Here is an 18203-nt window from a genome sequence, read left to right as displayed (position 1 = left end):
GGAGTTGACGGCCAGAACACCTGGGGACCCACAGGTTGAGAACCACTGATGTAGGTAATGAGGTCAAGAAGCATGTTTGTTTCTATTCTATGAAAAACTGTGAAAGTTGTACACTTGGTGGGAAGACTGAGAAGATTATAAGAACTTTAATGTTGGCAACTGAAAAGATGACACTGTTGAAACATAGCTGGCATTCACTTTATTGAAGACATTTAGATCCATTGTCTTCCTCTACAGGATAGAATGCAAAGATATAAGCATGTTAGGGTTGTTGTGTGTTGTGTGTCTCTCCTGACGTTTCGCCCACATCTATGGCAGGCATTTTCAGAGGTTGTGAGGTTTAATAGCCATGTTAGTCTGTGGTATCCGTATGCAAAAGGATCTTCTAGCACCTTACAGACTGAAAGAATGAAGCTGGTATCATAAACTTTTGTAAACTAAACCCCTTTCTACACTGACACCATAATGCATAAGTGATCAGATTGCTATGCCTGGAACCAGTTCGAGGCCAGGAAGGTGATTACATTTACCATGGAACCTGATCTCAAACCTCTTTTGAGATCCCACCCCCCCACCCCCCAATCTCCCAGAGAGATGAATATCAGCCCACTGGAGGCATGTTGGGTGAAAAAGAGGAAGAAGGGAAGGTGTTTAATTAGTCCCCTGTTTTGGCAGCCCTTCAACAGGAGGAGGTGACTACAACCCATTCTGCATTTCACTCTGGATCTGGAATACACTGGAATCAGTTGAGATATATAACTTAAATCAGGCTTTCCTGAGACTTTTAAAATGTGCTGCTTGCAATTTTGATGTGCAGCTTGCTATGGCCACTGCAGTCTTATGTGTATATGGTTGAGTGTAGATGTGCTCTGAATCTACTTCCTCTCCTCTCTCCTCCTCATCATGGGGAAGTAGATTTAAGCTGATCTACACAGGTCAAAAGGGCAAGATTTAGGTAAATGGACTTTGTGGTGTTCACATGATGCATGAAGCAATTTGCCCTACTGCAGCAAGACCACTTAATGTAGCCTTGGCCCACATTACCCAAATTTGGGGGATGTTCCAAAGCTTTCCTGAAGCTTTGGAGCTCACTCACACCTTGGGAACATGTAAGCAGTTGAGCCTCTTCTGAGTTGGATCCGGCAGCTGCTGTTTACTCAGCCATGCAATTTTTCCCCAGTTCAGGAGGCTCAAGGACAGATGATGACATTTACTGTCACCATCCATCCTTCCCACAGTGCTAGCTACAGTATGCAAAATTACTGGTGATCACTGTTTGCTACAAATGCTGATGCTACCTGGAGTACCAGAGCAATCAGAAGGGGAAAAGGGAATGATTCCCTCCTTTTTCCTCTCCCCTCTCTCGAGTTGTTCTCACCTCACCCAGCATCAGCATTTGCACTAAGTGATGACCACCAGCTATTTCATTTGTCATCACTGCTACAATGGGTTTTGTGACTCAGGGACTATGTCCCATTCTTTCTGCTGTTCTAGTAACAGGCATGAGCAAAGCTATACTGTAACTCCCTCCATCTCTCCTTCCTCTGACACATATTGACCTGTTCCCACATCTTCCCACATTCAATGCTTTCCTCCTTTTCTCTCTCCCCATCCTTTATTGCATCTCCTCCCTTTCTGCTGCCCAGTTGAATATGTGTGTGTGCATTTGCCTGTCAACTTATGGCAACTCGATAATTTCATAGGGTTTTCTTAGGCAATAATAATAATAATAATCTTTATTTATATTCTGCCCTATCTCCCCGAAGGGTTTCAGGGCGGCTTCCCCCGGGGAGATAGGGAAGGTTACAAATAAAGTCTTGTTGTTGTTGTTGTTATTGTTATTATTATTATTATCCTCAAGAACTACAAAAGATATAAAAGAGTCTTCAACAATAATTATGTATGTATTCAGAGTTGACTTGTCTGTATATTAGGCATGTCCGATCGATGAAAAAAATGTTTCAATTCTCGTTTCTAAAGTAGGGGGCGCTGGTGCTTCGATATAGAAAGTATTTCCGATTTTTTCACTCAAAAATTTCAGATATTTCCAAAAATTCGTAATGATTCTAAATGTTTCTAAAATGGCGGACGCACATGCGCAATCGCCAAAAAAAAAAGGAACCGGGGGGGGGGGACTTTTACAGAGCTCTCCCACCCTCATTTCTTGAGCTATCCTCATCAAATTTGCAATGCCCTTGCAAGTTGTGCAAAGATACTTTGAAAACTAGAAATTCCCTTGCTATATTTGTAAGCAAGAAGGACACTGGAAATCAATGGTGTCTCTGGCTATGTAATCCCACAAGCCTCAACCCAATGCCTTCAATTAGAAATGGACCAGTGACCACCACGCCAAGCAATGCCCTGGCAAGGAGTGCAAAAATACTTTGAAAACTAGAAATTCCCTTGCTAAGAGAAAGAACCAGCAACAAAACCCTAACCCTTTCTCCAAACCCCTCTGTGGGAACAGCCAGACCAGGCCCCTTCACCCTCTCTCTCCCTCAAGACACGAGGCTTGCTTGCTCTCCGTTTGCAGACCACCACCCTCTCCACGCAAAGCCCAGCCCAGAATGGCTCACCCGGGCTACACAACAGGCTTTTATGGCAATCTTCCATGTGGATGCAGAGGACCCTAGCCCCCACCTTTGTGTCCACCGTAGAAGCTTCTGATTGGCCGGGGAGTGGCAGCCAAGTTAGGCTGCGCTAAGCTCCCATTCAAGGTAGGTTGCAGAAACAAAAATAAATGAAAAAATATTTTTAAAAATATATTTTTAAAAAATATTTTTAAAAATATATTTTTAAAAATGGGGGGGGGGGATTAATGAAACATTAAGAGACAATTAGAGAATGGGCCAACAATGGTTCGAATTACATTGCTGGTTGCGCTGTGAGACAATGTCTCGGAATGCATATCAAAAAGCGAGAACAATCCGAAATAATTCCAATATACGATTCAAACGATTATTTGGACATGTCTACCGTATACAGATCTTATCTGCTTAGTCAGGAACATTATGCCTTAAAAGCCTACTATAGCTATTTTAAGTGATTTAAAAAATCATCACATTGTCAACTATAGCTTGGCCTTCGTGAGTTTACAAAAGTGGGTGATGAGATAGAGTGGGGGTAGAAGAATGAGATGACTAATAGCTATGCAATAGTTGCATAAAAAAATGCTTGCAGCATTACAAAACACACAAACACCTTGTTATGCCCTAGCATTATCTTATTGCTTATCATTTTGATACATATACATGCCATGCATATTGCCTAGGTAGAAACTAACAATGATTATTAGCTCTGTATGCACTGAAATATGCTCGGTGTATCCTTTATGTAATTGCTAAATGGCGACTGCTTTCTTTATGATAGCTGTTTTCTAAACATCATTCATGCAAAGGACCTAACAGATGTGAATTAAATGTTACCATCCCTAATCATGAGAATTTGTAAAACTACAGCTTCTATCATTCCATAGCACTGGATCATGGCAGTTAAAGTGGTGTCAAACTTCATCAATTCTACAGTTTAGTTGTGTTATTAATCAAGGAAGCCATGGCCCTGAGTTTGCAGGAGTTGAACAGAGCTGTTGACATCAGGGAGACTTAGAAGTATTTCATTTGTAGGATGACCATCAATCAAAGTTGACTTGACTTCAATTAACAACAAAGTGAAGACTGTTTCATACAGAAAAAATGCATTTCTTTCTGTGAAGACTAAACCTTGACCTGAAGGAGAGCCTTGTGTTCATGTTGTCTGCATTGCTCATTCCAAGAAATACCTACAAAGCTAAAAAAAAAAAAAAAGTCTGACTCCTACAGAAGTGAAAATGTAGCTCTTCAATTTGTGGACTACATTTTCCCCAACTGGCAGAATCTTGGTTTTGTTATTTGCAGTGTCATGTTCACTATGACTTTAGCTCCACAATTAGAAGCTGTCTGGTGAGAGGAATTATAATTGTCAAGAGTGGTTTACTGACAAAATTCCTGTTTCCCATTTCTACCCGCAAGTGTCAGCAAACAGAGTTCCTGTTTTCAAAACATTCTAGACTATGAGCCAGGTGGCTACTCCAGCATAGTGCTGACTTTTCAACAATGTTCGTTTAAAATTTGGCCTTCATTGGAGACTTCAATGCTAAAAGAAAACTGTAGAAGACATCTTTATCTTGAGAGGTCTGACTGATCCAGTTCTTAGAAAAGTTACTTTTTTGGATTGTAATTCTCCCAAAAAAGACCTCTCCTGGGCCTAAAACAGTTGGAGGAACATGATAAATTGCACGACAAATTGCTATCCTTTAGAAGGCTTTTGGAAGTATTTACTGGGGGCAAAAGAATTGATTTTCCTTTCAAGGAATGTATCAGGAGTTTGGAAATGCCTTTGACTCTGCATTATAAATTATGGCAAATGATGTTTTGGCAGGTCCTCAAAACCAAATGATTAACAAATGCAGTATTTGAAGTTCAAGTGCTCATAATGTCACCCCCATCCCTCCAAATAACCAAGCTCCAAGAAAAACACAGAAAATACACCGCTATGTTAACTCACATCAACACAAAATTCTAGTAAGTAGGCACTTGTACCAGTAACAGGTCTTTTGTAACATTTATTTATTTATGACATTTCTACCCTGCCTTTCTCAACCCCGGAGGGAACTCAAGGTGGCTTTACACATAGGCAACTATTTGATGCCTTGAAAACAATGTACAATTGAGATAAACATTTTAAAATAGATTTATAAGATACATTAAAACATTTAAAACAATATCATCACTATTAATCATGCTATCCACAATCGTAATCTGGGCCATTCCAATAGTCTTTGCACATAAATCCATATCTATCTATTGCACAAGTTCTCCAAAGTTTGATCACAATGCCACGTTTTCACTCTCTTACAGAAGGTAAGGAGGGAGGGGTTTGATCTAATATCCCTAGGGAGCAAATTCCACAGATGAGGGGCCACCACTGAGAAGGCCCTGTCTCTCGTCCCTGCCAGTCACGCCTGTGAAGGACCAAGAGCAGGGCCTCCTCAGAAGATCTTAACCTCCGTGATGGTTCATAAAAGGAAATCCGTTTGGACAGGTAAGCTGGGCCAGAACCGTTTAGGGCTTTATAGGCTAAAGCCAGCACTTTGTTGTGCTCAGTAGCAGACTGGCAGCCAGTGGAGTTGACGTAGCAGGGGGGATGTATGCTCCCTGTACACTGCTCCGGTGAGAAATCTGGCTACCACCCATTGGACCGTTTGAAGCTTCCAAACAGTCTTCAAAGACAACCCCACATAAAGTGTGTTGCAATGGTCTATTCAGTATGTAACCAGAGCGTGGACTTCTGTGGCCAAGTCTGACTTCTGTGGCCAAGTCTGACATAACTGGCACAGAAGTTTTAATTGTGTGAATGCTCTCCTCACCGAAACCTGAGGTTCCAGGCTCAGCGATGAGTCCAAGAGAACTCCCAAGCTGCAAACCTGCGTTTTCAGGGGAAGTGTAACTCTATCCAACACAGGCTGTAACCCTATACCCTGTTCGGCCTTGCGACTGACCAGGAGTACCTCTGTCTTGTCTGGTTCAATTTCAGTTTGCTCTCCCTCATCTAGACCATGACAGCTGCCAAGCACCAGTTCAGGACCTCAACAGCCTCTTTAGTAGCAAGTGGAAAGGAGTGATAGAGTTGAACTGCATACAGATGACAACAAACTCCAAAACTCCAGATGATCTCTCCCAAGGCTTCATGTAGATGTTAAACAACATGAGAGACAGTATTGAACCCTGTAGGACCCCACAGAACAATGGCTGCGGGGCCAATCAGGTGTCTCCCAACACCTTCTGGGAACGGCATTACAGAGAGTGAGACACTGAATATCATTCATACCTAGAACTGTTGGCAACTATCTCTCCCTTTTCTGTGGATATCTACCTAACTCTAAATGCTCAATAGATATTTTGTATCAAAGCAATTCTAGAAATTTCAGGGGGCGAAGGAAAATTTCATTTGGAAGACAAAATTCTTATTTGGGGGCCATAAACTCATTTCCCAGTCCCTGTAGCTGCAGTCCTTGTGGAATAGTAGGTAAAGTCCTTTTCTTTCCACTTCAAACCTGTGAATGTTGCCTCAGCTATATTTATCATGCCCAAAGAAAGTCCCCCATTCTATTTACACAAATCTAGTTGTTTGCATTAGTCTTGCATGCATATTAATTTCACCCACTGCAAACACACTTAGGATATTTATATTAATTTATGGTATTCTGTGATTTTTCCAGCTTCTCCTTAAAACACGCCCTTTGGATTAATCCCTGAAGCCTTACTTCTAATTGAAAATGAGTTTAAATACTAGACATGTAAATGAGAGCTTGTGTAATAATTGAGCTTTCAGTGTTGGACTAGGACCTCAGGAGGCCGGTTTCAAATCCCTGTTTGGCAATGGCAACCCACAAAGGTCCACTGTAGAATAGATGCAGTTTGATACCACTTTAAGTACCATGGCTCAATGCTAGGGAATTTGGTGAGTTGTAGTTTGGTGAGGCGCCAGAACTCTATAATGGAGAAAGCTTTTATTTGGGGGGGGGGGGGGTCACCTTCGACTACAGCAGTTAAAGTCGTGTCAAACTACATTACGTTTATAGTCTGTAGATGCAGACGTATTCCCCACATCTAGTTTCAAACTCTCCCTATGAAAGATGAGACAATGTGTTGTCGAATGCTTGGCTGGAATCACTGGGATGCTGCGAGTTTTCCAAAAGCATTCTTTCCTGACATTTCACCTACATCTATGGCAGGCATCCTCAGAGGTTGTGAAGTATCTTGTAAACTAGTCAAATAGGGTTTTTATATATCTATGGAATGTTCAGGTGGAAGAAAGAACTTGTCTGTTTGAGGCAGGTGTGAATGTTTCAATTGGCCACCTTGATTAGCATTGAATAGCCTTGCAGCTTCAAGGTCTAGCTGCTTCCTGTCTGAGGTAATCCTTTGTTGGGGGGTGTTAGCTAGTCCTGAATGTTTTTTGTCTGGAATTCCCGTTTTTGAGTGTTGTTCTTTATTTGCTGTCCTGATTTTATAGGGTTTTTTTTATACTGGTAGCCAGATTTTGTTCATTTTCATGGTTTCCTCCTTTCTGTTGAAATTGTCCACATGCTTGTGGATTTCAGTGGCTACTCTGTGTAGTCTGACATTGCTTTGATGCTGCAAGGCCATTCAATGCTAATCAAAGTGGCCAATTGCAACATTCACACTTGCCTCCAACATAAACAAGAGTTCTTTATGCAAACCTGCACTTTCCACAGATATATAAACCCCACTTGCCTAGTTTCCAACAGACCTCACAACCTCTGAGAATGCCTGCCACAGATGTGGGCGAAACGTCAGGAGGGAACGTGGCCATACAGACTGAAAGACTCACAGCAACCCAAAGCAGTAATAGATTTCTACGCCTGCAGCAAAGGGCTTTTTCCTTCTCTCTATTGCCACCTAGTGTTGAACAGCTGGTAGTCATTGTTCATTTGTTACAGCTGGATAGAAATCATGCAGAACTCTGGAAGTTGTTGGAACAGGGCTCCCATCTGGATAGAGAGAAATGCTGAGACTGGGAATTCAACAACATCTGGTGAGTTGCAAAATTCCCATTCCTGTGTTATTGTTGTTTAAAAGCGGGATAGCATTACACAATGAACCCTGTTAACCAGAGAAATATAATAAATAAATTAATTAATAAAAATTTAGCAAATAATCTTGTTTACATATGTATCTTGTAAAAATGTGGCAATGCTATGTGCAGATGGTATATATATATATGTATATATGTATGTATGTATGTATGTGGACTTGCAGCATTTGGCTATAGTGATTCAGAGCAGAACAGATCCTCATTTGTATGATCACCACCAACTGGGAATTAAACTTAACAGCATTATTCACTAAAGGGAAATGATTCTGTTGTACGAATTTGGATATATGGGGACCAGATTAAAAATACAGAGCAGTACATTTGTTGAGTTGAGAATGCTAAATGTCCCCCCAAATTGCAAATCTCAGGAGCTCTATCACCATAGCTCTATAATTCTGTCATAGTCCTCGCATGTCAAAACCACTCTCACACATTATAGCTCTAGGTTCCACTCCATTGCCATGGCAATATCGCATGGATTCCTGGGACCTGTAGTTTAGGGCGGGGCGTTTGGAACGTTCAGCCAGGGAGCCCTTGGGCCTCACTGAACTACAAGATCCAGAATCCTACAGAGTGCCTTGTCTCCGCGCGGCAAGAATGATCCTGACGTCGGCCTTCTTTGTACAGCTCTAAGGTCGGCCTTAAAGTTGAACGCTTTCCCCGGACTTCCGGTTTTTGGATCCCAGCCTCCTCCTAGTTTCTGGAGCGTGAGTTTGCTGCCTTTTCTGTTGCTATCATTTGCAAAGAGGTCGGGGCGACAGTGAGCTTTCTTTCTGCCATCTGCTTAGAATGATTCCTGATGATATGAAGGACCCTTGTTGTCAAAAATCTTGCAGAAATCAGCATCACAAAATGCTTGCTGGTTTTGAGCCACTCTAAATGCATCTACACCAGGCATGGGCATGTTTTGGACTCCAACTCCCACAATTCCTAACAGCCGGTAGGCTGTTAGGAATTGTGGGAGTTGGAGTCCAAAACACCTGGAGGGCCAAAGTTTGTCCATGGCTGATCTACACTGTAGAATTAATGCAGTTTATGACCACTTTAACTGCTATAGCTCAATGATACAGAATCCTGGGATGTGTAGTTTAGTGAGGCACCAGCACTCTTTGGCAGAGAAGTATAAAGACTTTGTAAAACTACAATTCCCAAGATTGCATAGCAGTGAGTCCTGGCAATTGGAGCAGTATCTAATTGCATTAATTCCACAATGAAGGAGAAAAGCAGAGTACAGTTGTTGTTGCTATTATTATTACCATTACCTATAGGAATAGGAGCTGCAGTGACGCAGTGGGTTAAACCCTTGTGCTGGCTCAAATGCTGACCTGAAGGTTGCTGGTTCAAATCTCACACCAAAAGCGACTTGCAGTATGTTCTCAAGTCACTTCTGACACAAAGAAAACCTATAGGAATTCAGCATTCTAAATCCAAAATAGACCTGAGATTTGCTCCATCACATGCAGGTTAATATCCTTCATGTCTAATTATTTAAATGACAAAATATTTTTGGAAAACTTTTATACTCCTATTGTAATCCATGTACAACAGACTCTCAGTTAACCAGAATTCAAGTAACCAAAACACTCAAGCAAAAAAAAAAAAGACAATTTTTTTCACAAAGTATTCACAAAGCTGCTTTGATAATTCAGTAGAACTGTTACATTAACTTAGATTTGTCTTTATTTGCCCTTAATTACTGTGTTGCAATCTTAGCATCGAGTCAGTACAGTTAATAGAATGTTGCAGTATAGGGTGTAGTAATAGTTAGGCCTATTTTTAATAGTGACTCTCAAGCAACCAGAAAATATAAGTTGCTGTGTGTTTTCCGGGCTGTATGGCCATGTTCCATAGGTATTTTCTCTTGATGTTTCGCCTGCATCTATGACAGGCATCCTCAGAGGTTGTGAGGTATAGAATCATAGAATCATAGAGTTGGAAGAGACCTCATGGGCTATCCAGTCCAACCTCCTGCCAAGAAGCAGGAAAATCACATTCAAAGCAAGTGGGGTTTATATATCTGTGGAATGATCACCTCTCAACAAAGGATTCCCCCAGGTAGTAATCAGCCAGTCCTTGAAACTGAAAAAGCTAGTCAATGCTAATCAAGGTGGTCCATTGAAACATTCAGATCTGCCTCAAACAGACAAGAGTTCTTTTTCCCACCCTGAATATTCCACAGATATATAAACCCCACTTGCATAGTTTCCAACATACCTCACAACCTCTGAGGATGCCTGTCATAGATGCAGGTGAAACATCAGTAGAAAATGGTCCTGGAACATGGCCATACAGCCCAGAAAACTCACAGCAACCTAGTGATTCCCGCCATGAAAGCCTTCGACAACACAACCAGAAAATATATTTGTTTGGCATCTATCAATCACTAGGTTAACTGAGAGTCCACTGTACGTTGTTTTATTTGCATTGTGTCAATTGACACTTCCATTATTTTTACTGCAAAAGATTATTGTTGTGGCCTTCCTAACTAATCTCTCTTCTTTCTGCTTAATCAGCACTTTGAACTTGTGAACTCTAAGCTAAAGGCTGTATTTTAAAAATGAACGTAGTGCATTGGTCGATGAGGGATTGCAAGGCTTTTAGCCATCCATGGGCAAAGATGTTCCAGGCATCAAATGCAAGGACAGTTTTAGCGACACGCTGCTTGAAGCGGAGGCATTTCGTGTCAAAAAGCAGGACTCCTGTCAAATATGCTTCATTTTCAGAAGTTCAACAATTGCAGGAAAAACAGTTCACCGGACTAACCTTCCCTCTCCAAGATCTCACAAGATATCTCGCCCCTAACCTGGACACATCATGCTTTTGTATTTTCAATCCTAATCGAGATGACATCAACAAAGCAGAGAGATTTTTCATTCCTTCCCGAGAAAATGTCATTGATTATTACTCTTCTGCCGTCCGGATGGATCACGTCCCACAATTGTCCCTGCCAGAGGTGAGGTTAAATAAAAGGATAGTTTCATTGTTAGAAGCAAATCTGTTGCTATATAGATGCTTATCTGAAAGAGGGGCAAATGTAATCAAAGCTGTATTTAAATGTTGAGGGGGGTGACGTGTGAACAAGAATAAGGATACCTGTGTAACTCTTGATTTTATAATATGGACTTGAATGTAGCTGTCAAAAACAAGTTTCTGGTCCTCATGATAGAAAACCAGAAGCTGCTGAAGAAGACAAGATACAGATAATATTGTTTCAGATAACTGTCCTGACATCATAAGTAGATGATGTGCTAAAGTTTTTGCAACAAAATCCAAAGAATATCTTCGAATTGGAGATATTGGCTGGTATCTGAACTGTATCAGCTGTCCTTAAGATCAAATAAGTGGATCAAATCTTGAAATAAATGGGAATTTGAGCAAGCCTTCTAGTAAGATGCTAATCCAGGCTTCATTTATAACACCAAGTCCCACTTTTTTGTCACTACATAGAAAGGTCAAGGTTTTCCCCTGACATTAAGTCTAGTTGTGTCCGACTCTGGGGGTTAGTGCTCATCTCCATTGCTAAACCGAAGAGCTGGCATTGTCCGTAGACACCTCCTAGGTCATGTGGCCAGCATGACTGCATGAAGCATCCTTACCTTCCCGTAGAAGTGGTACCTACTGATCTACTCACATTTGCATGTTTTTGAATTGTTAAGGTGGCAGAAGCTGGAGCTAATAGCAGGAGCTCACTCAGCTCCATGGATTCGAACTGCCAACCTTTCGATAAGCAAGTTCAGCAGCTCAGAGGTTTAATCCTCTGCACCACCGGCGGCTCCTGTCACCACATACTTTGCATTATTTATTTTTGCCACAGCACTTTGTTGTGGTAGTGTGTCTTCAAGCCAAATTAAATTTATGATGACTTTCTCATGGGATTTCCTTGGTAACATTTATTCAGAGGAGGGAATGGAAACAACTACAGAGCACATGATTCTCAGCTGTCTTAAGATATCACTCCCACACACTTATTCTCCTTAGAGTTTGAAGAAATCTTGTCAAGTGAAATAATGAAAGACTCCATAAAATTTCTGCAAGGTCTCGAATTCCCAAAAGAACTTTCTTTTTACACATGACATGATGTACTGCGAATATTTTGATGCTACACAGATAATACATCCACATCCTCCGAGGAAGTGTAATAACTGCATTGGAAACTAGTGTCATTTACAACCACAAATTGGATTATACAGAGGTTAACAGACAACAGATGAATGACGGCTTGTTTTAATGATACACCTTTTTCATTGGCTGAGAAAGAAAAAGCTGCAGTAATTTTGACTTCTTTTCCAGGTTTGCTTTTTAGGAAGAAGTAACGTGGGAAAATCCTCCTTGATAAAAGCCTTGTTTTCATTGGCCCCGGATGTTGAAGTCAGAGTTTCCAAAAATCCAGTAAGGGGCATTTGAAGATTTATTATATTCAATATGGTGGATCCAAACTGAAAGCAAGATATTTTTGTTCTTTTTCCTATATTGTGAAATGGTTGGAAGAAGAGAGTTATAAAGTTGCCACTATTATAAGTAACATTGCCATTCTTATGTTCATCAAGCACTTGATCACTGCTGGCATCCCCAATGTGGTATGGAAATTATTTGATAGTTCTGGGTGACTAGAATTCTACCTAGAAAATTCACAAGGCTACATAATTGAAGCAGAGAAAATATATTTATTTAGTTGTCTGGAAGCCCTAAGATGCTGTTCTAGTTCCCTGCACACTTAACCTAATAATAATAATAATAATAATAATAATAATAATAATAATAATAATAATAAATTGTTATGCAACACTTTAGCATTAGATAATAGAACACAGAGGCAAGCAGGACATGAGCCACATGCAACCCCAGGGCCATTTTGCACATATTTCAAATTTTTGGGCTCATGTTTGTGTCTTCAACTCTTAGAATCATAGACTCGTAGAGTTTGAAGAAACCACAAAGGCCATCCAGTCCAATCTGCCACGCAAGAACACACAGTCAAAGCACTCCCAACAGATGGCCATCTAATCTTTGTTTAAAAATATCCAGAAAGGAAGACTCCACAATACTCCGCGGCGGCAGCATTTTCTACTGTTGAACAGTGTTGATTGTCAGGAAATTCTTCCTAATGTTAGGTGAACTCTCTTTTCTTATACGAGTAGTTTAAGAGCTTGTTGCTCTGTATCTGAATCCCCATATACATTGACCATTTAATGCAGTTTAAACTAGTACTGGTTTCACTGTGTAGTTGATTACATAGAAAATGCACATACAAAAACAAAAGGAATGGAAGTGGGGAGTAAAATCAACAAGGAGCAAGGAGACAGGAGCACTTTATTTCTAGTCTTAACTACAGTGAATAGGTTTTTCAAAATCAGTTTGTGGAGCCCATTTCTAAAAGGTACCACATCCATCTCAGTGAATTTTACATGCTGAGGATACCGGTATGTATTCTCATACAATATAATTTTCCAGCCCTGTACCAAAGTGATTTGATACATTTTGATAGTTTTGATCTGTACATCATCACTTCCTAACTTAAATAAGACAAAAGAAATACTTTTTTTCCTCCAGGGTCACACAAAAAAGATGAATTTCTTCAAAGTGGGAAAATTCTTCACCTTGGTTGATATGCCAGGCTTTGGTTACAGAGCACCCAAAGATTTTGCAGAAATGGTGGAACCTTATTTAAATCATCGTCCAAAGTAAGACTAAATATAACAGTTATGCTACAATCTGAATCTTTTGTACAATATGATCTGTTTGGGTTAGACAGTATAATGTTAGCAATCTCATTTTATAATGGAATAGTTGTAACTTCTATAGAGGTGCATGCTGGGGGCACTGGAAATAGATTCCTGTCCCCAGAAAAAGGTGGGATATAAAATAAATAAATGTCTGTCTTAAATGTGAGTGTGTAAATATTTTTAAACAAATAACTTTGCACCTCTTTAGAGGGAATTTGGCCCCCTAGATATTTTCCCTTACAACTCCTGTTGGATATGGCTAACAGGATTGTGGAAGTCAATGTCTGATAATGTAGAAAGCCTATTGAAACCCACCCAAGAGACAGAACTGTTACAGGATATCACCTGGAGTCATCTGATTGTCTTATCATCCTGCCAAGTCTTAAGCATCTAGTGTAAATGTAGGATTGGCTATATATGCTCTTGATCTAAACTCAAGATTTGTTGTTGTTGTGTGTCTTTTACAACCAGCATCAATTCTAAGGTTTTCTTAGCTATTGTTTCTTCCGAGGCTGAGGCCCCTTCCAGACAGGCCCTATATTCCAGGATCTGATCCCAGGTTTTCTGCTTTAAACTGGATTATATGAGTCCACACTGCCAGATACTCTGGGATAAACAGAAAACCTGAGATCAGATCCTGGGATATAGGGCCTGTCTGGAAGGGTCTTGAGAGAGTATGCTTTGCCTAAGATAACACAGTTGGTTTCATGGCTAGGTGGACTTGAACTCAGGCCTCCAGAGTCGTAATCCAGTGTTCAGTCACTGTACTATTGCTGGTTCTAAATTAGGAAAATAAAAATATTAGTCTAAAATTGTTGCTTACTATAGATGTGTGCCATTTTTCTATTTTTCTCTAGTTTGCAACGGACATTCTTATTAGTGGATGCCCAAGTAGGGATTCAAGAGATTGACAATATTGCTATCGAAATGTTGGAAGAATTTGGGATTCCTTATGTTGTGAGTTGTGGTTTTTGCTTAAAAAGACACAAAGTGGCTATGCAATATATTGAACTTTTGACTTAAACACATCTAGTGCAAATGAAAAAATGCAGATAAATGTTATGTCTGTAGCACACCAAACGGTTTTTTATTTAATTTTAAAATAATTTTAATTTAATATTTTGTGAGTTTCCAAATACACAAAAAAAGAAATTAGAAGTGTACAGTATAATTAAAAACAAAAAAAGAACAGCTAGAAAAAGAAAAGCAGTGAATTCCGGCTTCTCTTATAGTGGTCTATATATGCAAAATCTTATTTCTCCAGCAAAAAAACCCTTTCATATCAGGACCATAGCCAGAAATTTGGGGGGGGGGGGGGTTGAAATTTTGTTTAGCGAATCATGAAAATCATGAAAATTCCAGAATGCAAAATAATTTAGAAATCAGGCTCCATTGATAAACTTCAGTGGGCACTCATGGGGATTTGGTTAATCAGTTAAAATTCATAAGTAAACCAGGTTTTAAAATTTTTGGGGGGGAGGGTTCAAACCCCTAACACCCCCCCCCCCCCAGCTACAGTCCTGTTTCATATATTGGGTTGCTGTGAGTTTTCCGGGCTGAATGGCCATGTTCCAAAAGCATTATCTCCTGACGTTTCGCCCACATCTATGGCAGGCATCCTCAGAGGTTGTGAGGTCTATTGGAAACTAGGCAAGTGAGGTTTATATATCTATGGAATGTTCAGAGTAGGAAAAAGATCTCTTGTCTGCCTGAGAAGTCAGCCATAGCAGAGCACTTGATGAACCAACCTGGGCACAGCATATTATTTGAGAACACAGAAATGCTGGACCACTCTAACAACCACCATGTCAGACTAAACAGAGAAGCCACTGAAATCCACAAGCATGTGGACAATTTCATCAGAAAGGAAGTAACCTTGAAAATGAACAAAATCTGGCTACCAGTATTTTTTTTTAAAAAAAAACCCTCTAAAATCAGGACAGTAAATAAAGAACAACACTAAGAAGCCAGGGGAATTCTAGACATGAAACAGTTAGGGCCAGTTAACAGCTCCCAACAAAGGATTTTCCCAGGCAGGAAACAGCCAGGCTTTGAAGCAGCAAGGCCATTCAATGCTAATCTAGCCGGCCATTTGCAACATCCACACTGGCCCCAAACAGAGAAGAGTTCTTTCTCCCACTCTGAACATTCCACAGATTTATAAACCCCACTTGCCTAGTTTCCAACACCTTACAACCTCTGAGGATGCCTGCCATAGATGTGGGCGAAACGTCAGGAGAGAATGCTTCTGGAAAACTCACAGCAACCCAGTGATTCCGGTGATGAAAGCCTTCGACAAAACTTCATATATTTCTTCTGCTAGTACAAATCTACCAAAATTATCAAAACCCAATGTTACCTCACTTCTTTTCTCCTGAAACAGTGATAATCAGGGGTTCCTAATTTTTCAAAAATGTCTGTACTGACTTTTTGCTAAAGTGGCTAATTTGTTCATTTCAGCTAAATTGTTTAATTTTCATAACCAGTCTTCTTTTTAAAATACTGTTACATTCTTCCACTTTTGAACATACATCAGCACTGCTGCAGTGGGCCTATATTGTAGTGATATTCCATATTTCCATCAGATCTGAAATGTTCTGTTCTATATTTGACCCCCAAACATTTTGACTTTTTCACATGTCCACCACATATAATCAAATTTGTCTTTGTGCAGTGCACACTTTGAAATACCTTTATATATTTTCACCAGGTTTTCTGGAGTCATTGTATAAAAAATCTCTTCACGATCATAACACAAACGTTTATTTTAAAATATTATCTGTGATGTTGTTTTTTCAGCTTGTTTTAACAAAAATTGATAAAGCATCGAAACGAGTGATGGCAATGAATGTGCTAAAGATTCAGGACTTTGTAAAGGAAAAAACACAAGTTTGCTTTCCTCAGCTCTTCCCAGTCAGGTAAAACCTTCATAAGAACATCTGTGGTTTGCAAATGGAATAATGATGCTCACACTCACAAAATATTTCATCTTTGTTTCCACAGCTCTTTGTATTATTCTGGAATCCATATATTGAGATGCTTTATAGCACATGTTGCCGGATATCTTCCCTTGTCCTCATAATGATATTTTGTGACCAGAATCAACAAGGCTTGTCTCTGAATTAAATCTTCCTCATCAACTAAATGAAATTTACATGATTTAATGCTCTATGTATGTTTTTTTAAGCTCTGTAAATAATTTGGTTATAATAGATGCTATTTAAGTTTCGGCTTAAACAGCTTCGGCTTCAGTATTACATTACAGATTGGACGCATTTTCTCATCTCTTGTTTAAAATGTATACTTGAAAACAGTATATACTTCTTGCTCAGATTTTTAGTAAAAAGCCCCTTAAATAAGAGACTATATTGTGAATAATGGCGCCAATAGCTAGTTTAACAGTGGCCAATCTTGGAACACAGATCTGAGTGACTATTCTACTCATCATGACGGAATCAACCATATAGTTTTGTCTCAGTTCACGTTACACAGTTTACGTTGCATTATAACCTTCAGCCCGTGTTCCTATTTATGCCACTCTGCTTCTAGTTGAAGAACCAGGGTTTAATCAGAACAGGAGAAGTAGAATTAAATGCATCACATTCTAGCTACCTTGAAGTTGAATTTTCATACACGGTAGTATTTTAGATCCACGTGATAGCGCTGTGATCTTACATTGATAAAAAGGGTGTGACTTGATCACCCATGGAGTTCTCATTTCAAGGGTGAAAGGCACAGAAAAGAGAAAGCTGTTTTCTCAATTTGTCGGGGCAGTTAGGAAACACAGAGGTTTATGAGCAAAGAGACTTAAAAGAACTGATAAGACATCCCTTTGCTTTGCCTGGTACTGTATCAGAAAAAAAACACCCAGTCAAGGTTTTCAATACAAAAATTATTCACATCTAATTTTATGTTGATTTCCTGTTATCTGGATTATTCTGGATGAATATGTATAGTGGAATTGTTCTATGATGATGCAATGCTGTTTTTCATATCAGCAAAGCCTTTGTGTAAATACACCTATGATGATGCGATGCTGTTTTTCATATCAGCAAAGCTTTTGTGTAAATACACAAGGTCATAAATTGCTGTTCAAATCGCTGTACTTTAAGACAAGACTGCACCTTAGAAAGCTTTTTAAAGGGTTTTTTTTTATTTCCATTCTGCAGAATGCCACAATTAAGGCTGATTGATTTCCTATATTTGGAAGAGTTGGTACCTTTCCATTGTTCGGGCGGACTCCGAAAGGGGACCTAGACAGAGAAGGATAGTCCATTTGATATTGTTTCATTGTCCGGGCGGAAGCTACAAGGGATACGCTAGACAGAGAAAGATAGACCATTTTAAGGGGGAGAAAAGGGAGTTGAAGGAGTTAAACCATTTCCCCCTGTTTTCTTGTTCCACCCACACACAACAACCCATGTTTATGAAATGGGAAAGGGAAGGGGGAATAATCTGTGAAAATGGGAAACATGGTTTTCCTCCTTCAACTCCCCGCCCTCAATAAAATGAACTATCCTTCTCTGTCTAAGCCCTCTTTTGGAGCCTGCCTGGATAATGGAACAGTACCACTTCAGGTAGCATAGGGAAGAGTTAACACAAAGTCAGATGTTTGTAACTCTGGGACTGCCTGTATATATACTTGTGCATAAGTCAACCTTATATACGTCAAGGGCAGGTTTGGGGGCCAAAATTATGAGTTTTGCTATGACTTGTGGATAAGTCGAGGGTTGTTTCATGAATCATAGAATCAGAGTTGGAAGAGACCTCACGGGCCATCTAGTCTAATCCCCTGCCAAGAAGCAGGAAAATCATATTCAAAGC

General features: G+C 39.9%; 1 protein-coding gene across 7 annotated transcripts; it reads left to right on the top strand.

Annotated features, from left to right (window-relative positions):
- The first annotated feature begins 7458 nt into the window (after positions 1-7458).
- On the top strand, positions 7459-16740 carry gtpbp8 (GTP binding protein 8 (putative)). Of its 7 annotated transcripts, none has more exons than XM_062974780.1 (8): positions 7493-7596; positions 8284-8363; positions 10380-10609; positions 11947-12045; positions 13207-13337; positions 14237-14336; positions 16179-16297; positions 16383-16740. In XM_062974780.1, the coding sequence occupies exons 3-8, from the start codon at positions 10577-10579 to the stop codon at positions 16459-16461; spliced, it is 561 nt and encodes a 186-aa protein (XP_062830850.1). In that variant the 5' UTR covers positions 7493-7596; positions 8284-8363; positions 10380-10576; the 3' UTR covers positions 16462-16740. The 7 variants fall into 7 exon arrangements, with proteins under 7 accessions (XP_062830847.1, XP_003219287.1, XP_062830850.1 ...); XM_062974776.1 differs by having other exon boundaries at positions 10170-10609; XM_062974777.1 differs by lacking the exon at positions 8284-8363 and having other exon boundaries at positions 7459-7596; positions 10170-10609.
- Positions 16741-18203: the final 1463 nt, after the last annotated feature.

The sequence above is a fragment of the Anolis carolinensis genome, chromosome 3 (genome assembly GCF_035594765.1).
Source record: "Anolis carolinensis isolate JA03-04 chromosome 3, rAnoCar3.1.pri, whole genome shotgun sequence".
Taxonomy (NCBI): domain Eukaryota; kingdom Metazoa; phylum Chordata; class Lepidosauria; order Squamata; family Dactyloidae; genus Anolis; species Anolis carolinensis.
The sequence above is the reverse complement of the archived record's forward strand: the minus strand, read 5'-3'. Positions and strand labels throughout refer to the sequence as shown.

What these genes read in the sequence shown, in the direction of transcription:
- gtpbp8 (XM_062974777.1), top strand. Translation starts at nt 10,214, where the DNA reads ATGAACGTAGTGCATTGGTCGATGAGGGATTGCAAGGCTTTTAGCCAT. An exon ending in TCAGAGTTTCCAAAAATCCA is followed by an intron (nt 12,046 to 13,206) that starts GTAAGGGGCATT and finishes TTTTTCCTCCAG; the next exon opens with GGTCACACAAAAAAGATGAA. An exon ending in AATTTGGGATTCCTTATGTT is followed by an intron (nt 14,337 to 16,178) that starts GTGAGTTGTGGT and finishes TTGTTTTTTCAG; the next exon opens with CTTGTTTTAACAAAAATTGA.